Here is a 7,629-nt window from a genome sequence, read left to right as displayed (position 1 = left end):
CATAGTAATTATGAATGGAAACTGAAAATCACGGTGTAATCACAAATCAAGGGTCAACGTTTTTATACTATATGCGGAAATGTCCGTGCCATTAGCTGCACACAGTTTATATTCAGTTTTACATTTATTCTGAGAAGTAGCTGCACTTAAGCTTACATAAGCTAAGACAAAAAGGTGCAAATTTGATCGGTCAGGAGCGAAGAAACTAAATTTCCAAACAAACCCTTCGTATATTCTGCGAAAGAGTTTGTCGACGAACCTACTGCAGATTCGAGTATTCCTGGTTTTTTTTTTTTTTTATAATTTTTTTTATGTGTGTGTGGAATATAAAATCATCACGATCACGAACAACTATTATTATAACAGTATTTATGATCTAAAGGGTATCAAAATTTACAAAGAAAAGCTTAATATTTATTTGTTAAACATTTCTTTGAATATAAATCGTTTAAGTTGCTTCCTTTTTTTGTGCTAATACTTTCTCTTCAATTCTATAGACAGACATAATGTCTTATTCAGATACAAAGTTCCACTTTTCAAGTCCTGTAGTTGCTGTGACGAGAATTCCGACTAACTTGTCAATCAAAATTTTTCGTTTTCAATTACCTCTCTGTCACTTTCTTCACTATCGGTAGCGCTATTTTCTGGATCTAGAACCTACCCATTTCGCTGTCCGGTAATTGGTTGATGCTTGGAGCATTGTGATCGCAATGAAAAACTTTGTTATATCATCTTCATTTATTACTGGATTACTTTGTTACATTTATTACTGGATTACTTCATTTATTACTGAAATGCTTCATTTATTACTGGATTACTTTGTTTGGATGTATAGGTATTTACTCATTAACATTCCTTTTTGAATAAATTAAAAAAAAATTCCTTCTTATTTATGTAACTTCGAATTCTTAATTCTTTACAAAATCCATTAATTGGAAAGTTTCACCTCTTGTTTGCAATATCCGAAAGCCTTCAAATTCGTGGCCATCATCTTCATCCTCCTCACTATGAAATATGGGTACCTTGCCATAAATTATACTAATCACTTTTTAAAGTATCTACTGCCACATCCTCCCACGATCTTGCGCTGCTCCACACTGCAGACTTTATGCTAAAATATTTCAAAAATTCTTGACACATCTTGCCAGTATTCACGAAATTTTACATGGATTTTAAAAATGCTACTTTATATTTGCACTTCAGCGCGCAAACTATTCCGGTATCCATAGGCTGAATGAAGGACTTGGAGGAAAGAATGGATACATTATCCTTCATTAAAACTTTTAAATGAAATCATGACAATTTTTTCGTCATCAGGTAAGCCAAAATTCAAATTTTGTCGAGTCTTGGGTATGAAATGATTTTCAAACCAATAATACATGGCATCCGTCCTCTTTTATTTGCATGATGTATAACGGGAAAAATCTTTAATCCTTTAAATGCTCGAGTTGAGCATTTTTTCCGATTACGAAAGGTTTACACTTGCGCGTTCTTGCAGCATTTGCGCCTGCTAAAATTCTTAGTTTAGCTTTGGAATCTAATTCTTAGTCTAGCTTTGGAATCTTTGACACCAGTTGGAGCCTTTTCTATAGAGATTGCCAATGTATTTCGTGGTACATTTTGCCAGAAAAAAAAAACAGTTTCATCAACATTAACATTGTAAATTTGTCTTGGAGATAACATTTCACTATTAATAATGAGTAACATTTCACTATTAATAATGAGTAACATTTCACTATTAATAATGTGTTCAAAGAATTCATCTGCAAATAGTTCAGCAGCTTCAGTATCAGCTGAAGCATTTTCAACTGAAAATTTTAATTGCATTTCACCACAGCAATTTTAAAATTTGGTTAATCAGTCTATCAAATATGTGCACTAAGTTAAGTTCATTTCTTCATGAAATATTTTGGCTTGAACGATTAGCATCGGACCCGTCAGTGGCATGCCGTTGCTGCTTCTCTGTCTAAACAATTTAATAATCACTTTGTCATGATCATTACTTTTAGCATCGCGAATAATTTTTCGGTTATTCATTGCGAATGGGGTGTCGGAATCCACATATACATTTAACTTTCCAGTGCCATACTACTCGCCTAATTTTGATACGGATATACCTATGTACATTTTTTGCAGCAATTCTACTTTTTGTGTAATGTACATCGAAACATGCTTTCGCTTTTTGGGTCCTTTGCAGCTCCAGAATTAGAAACTCTTTTCGACATAATCGAAAGATCAAACTTTAGTTTTCATACAATTGCTGTAATTATAACAGCCTACAAAGAATGATAAGCTGGATCAAATCAGAAAGTTAAGGAACAGCGCAATCTGCTATTACTAACGGAAATTCTTTGGAATCGGTAAAGTATAATTTTAGCCTAGCTTAACAGCGTCCGCTATACATGATTGCCTAGCATGGCGACGAAATGTTCCGTTAAATTTTGCTTTGCTTCTATCGCGCACTGAGGCAATTAAGCTTGAATTGTATTAATTTGGTTATTTATTATACTTGCGTTTAATTCTTTCGCATGTTTAAGGTTTATCTGAGTCCTGAAAATATAAATACCTTCATATACTTAAGCTTACTGAGGGCCGGCGCTAGATATTTTGCCGCCTGATACAGTCTACGTGGGTCCTAAATTCTGCTACCAAGCGCCTCCCGAAGTTCTAAATTTTGGGTCTCTAAATTCTAAAAATTTTATCATCCATTAAATTTGTTACTCGGTGCGGCCATCGAGCTGTGGCGCCGGTACTGCGTTTATGTGGATAAAAAATCAGCTACTTTTTAATTCAAATAGCAATTATGTTATCTTTTGGCTTATAAGTATAATTAACAAAATCCATTTTTAGCATATGGAAAGAAACATTTGTTAAAATTTTTCCTTGTCAACATTTTAGCGCATTTACCTGAAATCTATAATCATCGTCAAGCGTAATGTGAGCATAAAATATTTCCATAATCTGTCTTATTCAAGTACTAATATAAAAAAATTGTTTAGGGATCGTCGCATGAGGTGTTGATGAACATACGGTGATGAAAGCAAAATGTAGTAAATAATGATTCGCCAGGTTGACGTCAGGAATATAAAATATTAGGTAATACATTTTAAATGTTATACCAAGCACCTACGATCCAAATTATTGATCACACAGATTTATGCTAAAATGAATGTTTCTAGGTGTTTTATTTAGTGCCGAAGTGAATTAAGAATCGGGATTCACCCTGACCCCCCCCAAAAAAAAAATCAAATGCGCATGCTTAAAAGCATAAAAAAAGCTCTTAAAAAACGTTTTTGTTGGCGGCTTTGAGGTTTGGATTTTAGATCATTCCGGATGTTGGAAGACCGGATCTCGGACTTTGTACTGTAATTAAAGTTAATAATAAGAACTATAATTAATAGTTTCTTTTCAATATTTGTATGAAATGTGGAAGTGAATACAGGTATAGAAGGGCTGTAAGTTTCGAAACAGCATTTTGCGTCGAATCACTATAAACGGCTGTATCACTTTTCAAAATAGTTGCTATTATAAAAATTAAATAATGAAGAATCTGCATGAATGTTTCTCGCACGGTTTCCCCCCAGAAGAAAAGAGAGAGAAACGTGTGGTCATGAAATTTTGAATAGCGTAGTCCTCCACCCCAATATGGGCACTTGGAAGCCCAAATCTTGAGTTTCGATTTTATTATCTATTTCATATTTTTTTTAACTTAACGAATTTTTTATTAAAGGACTCAAAGATTTCAAAGCGAGCAATGGCAACACACTGCGGAATAAAATATTTTTATCTCCAGCGTCTGAGAGTGTTTATCGGAAATTCTAAGGATATGCTGTTTTTAAATATCTTTAGCCAAAGGGGCGTTAGCCCAAATTACTCTCGAACCATGCATATATGTGTAAATGAAAAAAAAAAAAAGGCCCCTTTGTGCTTAATATAAAATCTGAAAGCTTTCAGTTTTTTTTTCCTTTTTTAGCCCAGAGGGGCAGTTTGCCCAGAAGGGCTATTCATTTCGTTTTGACATTTTGCGCCGATTCACTATAACAGCGAATCACTTTTCCAATTGTTGCTACCAAATATTATCGCCCTGCATAATGTTTAAAGAAATTAAGTAATGAAGAATCTGCGTGAATGTATGTATGTTTCTCGCATTGCGGAAAAACAACGGTACCTAGTGACATCAAATTTAATATAACGTACGTCTCCATTTGAATGTAGGCATCTGGAAGCCTTAATTTGGAATTTATTTTATTATCTATTTCATATTTTGTTAAAGCATTAAAGAATTTTTGGTTAACAAACTAGACGATTTCAAAGCGACTAATGGCAACACTGTACGAAAAAAAAAATCTGATGTGTACACCACATGACTTCCTTGTACGGAATATTAAATTATACACATTTTTTCTTGCATTTCATTTAAACTTATTGGATTGAGTTAAATCTACTTCGCCGACAACGCATAAACCACAATAGAATAAATGTATTCTTTAAAATTCACTCTAGTATTTGTTTACCATAGCGACACTCTGGCGCTAGATTCACTTAAAAGTATTATATTTCGTTCATATTATAACTCATAATGCACAAAATTTATATCATTTAAAGAATTATCTAATCGTTGCCACATGTTCTATTCAAATACTATAACAAAGCTAGAACGATGTATAAAAGAAATTATGCAAACAAAACGAAAAAGAAACAGTTTTTCACAGACGCTTGAGTATTTCTCATTCAATTTATTCAGTTTTCACTTCCCGACAAGGCAAAAATACATAAAAACTCAAAATATCTGTATTAAAAATTACGAAGTAAATCTTAAACACTTATCTCCTCGAAAAAATTCCAGAAAGGATAAAGCGTGATTTAATCGGCAATAATAAATGAAGGCGTTATCTTTGTTGTTGCGAAGCTACGTTTCTCTAAATTGGCAACAAATCCACTAGTCTGCTACAGGCAATGGCCGCCGCCATCAAGAAGAGGATTAGGCTTAGCGGCACTTAAAACAACTTTAAAATTGTTGATAATTCTAAAAATATTGCATAGAGATTTACCAAAGGCATAAAAACCTTAACCGGAAGATAAAAACAACATAATTCAATCATTTTTAAAGCAAAAAATGTACAATTTACAAACATATAAGAGTAAAGCAACTGAGATCACTGAGCCGGGTAACAGAGTGGATATATATATTTATATACGTTTGGTGCGGCCGATTGCAACCAAAATACGAGGTGCACATCTACATGTTATAGCAGTCCTATATAAAAAATTTCAACGTTCTGAGGCTACTCGTTTTTTGAGTTATGCGAGATACGTACGTACGCACGAACGTACGTACAGACGCCACGAAAAGTTCTCTTCAGAATTCATTTGAAAGCAGTTTTATAATTTTTTTGGAAGAAAAGAGTGTTTTATTCTGTCCTTACGTACAGATATTTCGCAAAAACATCGTTAAATTGCATTCGATAGCGGTCAAATTGGATATTTTCTTTGAAATATGCGGCCTGAAACTTTTCGCGATTACAATACTTCCTTTTTACTTCGTACAAGGAAGTAAAAATTACTTCGTTACAAGGAAGTAAAAATGAGCTGTTATATTTCTTTCAAATTATATTTCTAAAGACTAAGTTGACAAACATAATTTAAAGACAGAATATTAGAATATTTTGTACAGAAGATGAATAGCAAAATTCTTCGCTCGTCATATTACGAGTTACCTTTTTACTTCGTACAAGGAAGTAAAAAACATTTTTATCTCCAGCGCGCGAGACTGTTTATCGGAAGTTCTAAGGCTATATGCAAAATATTTTGTGATATTGCTGTTGAATTGAATTTTATGGTTTAATTGCGAAGAACATGAATTGAATTTATTGTTTAATTCCGAAGAACATGATATTTAAATAAGTAAAAGGTAACACACAAAACGCGCCTTAAGCGTAATACAAAATCTGAAAGCTTTTAGATTTTTTTTTAATTTTTAAATCGTTATTTCAGTTTTTGTGAATCTTTAGAATTGAAATCTTAATTTCGTATATCATATATTTTAAATATGAATGATTTGCTCATATTCTGCATTTCAGGTGGTGGAAGTAAAATTATAGACGAAGAAGAATTGATAGAAGTCGTAAACAAACTGCAGAATACCTTGGCTGCTACCGGGCATACATTGAGTATTTCTTTACCTCAGATTGTTGTCGTCGGATGTCAGAGTGCCGGAAAAAGCAGCGTTCTGGAAAATATAGTAGGAAAGTGCGTCAATTTCTTAACATGAATTTTTTTAAATGTATTTTATATTACAATTGTATTTTATTATATGTTAGTATACTTTCACTTTTCCTTTCTGTTGCAGTCCTATATCACAATGTTTCATGAAATTCTCTGTTTTAATTGCTTAACACACTGTATGAAATCAACACGGATAGATTTATATAACTGCCTGCAGTAAATAAATCTCCTTTGTCTGTAAATGTTTATGTTTTATGTAATGACAGTTTTATGTAGATTTCGCATTGTAGCATCCAGGAGTATTTTTTTCTACCAGCCACAATTATTGCAGGTGCATTCTGCAGGTAAAAAAAAAAAAAAAAAAGTGAAATATTTCTGTATCTCCTATTCGACTGCGCCGATTGATGAAAGTTAACTTGCGTTTTTCATATCGCGAAAGATCAAATTAAGACATACGCTAAATTTATATACGTTGGATTGTTCACCCAATAGTAGTTTCCTAGCGTCCTTCGTGGTGTAGTGATTCTGCACACCGGGCCGGTATTCCGGAGGTCCGTGGTTCGATTTCCGGCAAAGGAGGTTAAATATTTTTCATCTTTTCTGCTTCCAATTAACCTAATGTCTCTAAAAGAGTAGCGCCTTTAAAACCGCTCACCTTACCTAGGTTGGAACTAATGGGAGCTCTTTTATCAGCCAAACTATTCACTAGCATCATTAAAGTTTTGAAGTTACAACCTTCCTTATTCTTTTTGGACTGATTCGAAAATCACACTTTTCTGGATAAAAGACTGCGCAAAGAAATTTAAGCTTTTCGTTAAAAATCGTATTCAGGAAATACAAAATTTGACATCACCAGAAAATTGGCATTATTGTCCCGGAAAATGTAATCCCGCTGATTTGTCTTTGAGAGAAGCTAAGCTTCATGAGTTGAAAAACAATCCTATCTGCTTTCAAGGACCAGAATGGCTTAGAATGTCGTCTGAATTGTGGCCCCGACAGAATGAAGAGAAACCTGTCATTGAAGAAGAATTAGAATACCGCAAGAACATTAATGATATTTATGAATTTGTGTGCACAGCAGTTGAAGAAAGGCTTATAAACATCTCAAAATATAGTAATTTAAGAAAATTCTTAAGAATAGCTGGGTAGATAAAGCGATTCATCGGTAAAATTATGAAAACAAATATTTGAAAGGTCCATTAATAACTGAAGAATTAGTAGATGTCGAAAGTTATTGGATTCGATCTGAACAAGAACATTTTTATCCCAAAGAAATCCGAGTCTCTGAAGAAAGCGAATAAAGTCGAAAAGAAATCATTTTTATATCGTTTTAATCCATTTTTAGACCAGAACGGGATACTGAGACCAGGTGGAAGATTGGAACATTCTAGTTTGTCACATGAT

The 7,629-nt window shown here is 33.3% G+C and overlaps 1 protein-coding gene across 1 annotated transcript in view; it reads left to right on the top strand.

Moving 5' to 3' along the window:
* Positions 1-1,295: 1,295 nt before the first annotated feature.
* Positions 1,296-7,629, top strand: part of LOC118204649 (dynamin-1-like) — an 89,537-nt gene continuing 83,203 nt past the window's right edge. Inside the window, exons 1-2 of the mRNA XM_085812420.1 lie at positions 1,296-1,317; positions 6,081-6,249. Of these exons, the coding sequence (XP_085668546.1) occupies positions 1,296-1,317; positions 6,081-6,249 (191 nt within the window). The remainder of the gene's footprint in view (positions 1,318-6,080; positions 6,250-7,629) is intronic.

Source organism: Stegodyphus dumicola, chromosome 3 (genome assembly GCF_044657685.1).
Source record: "Stegodyphus dumicola isolate Sdum_Otavi_A_Nest chromosome 3, ASM4465768v1".
Taxonomy (NCBI): domain Eukaryota; kingdom Metazoa; phylum Arthropoda; class Arachnida; order Araneae; family Eresidae; genus Stegodyphus; species Stegodyphus dumicola.
Note: the sequence above shows the minus strand (reverse complement) of the source record. Positions and strands in the feature narration are given on the sequence as shown.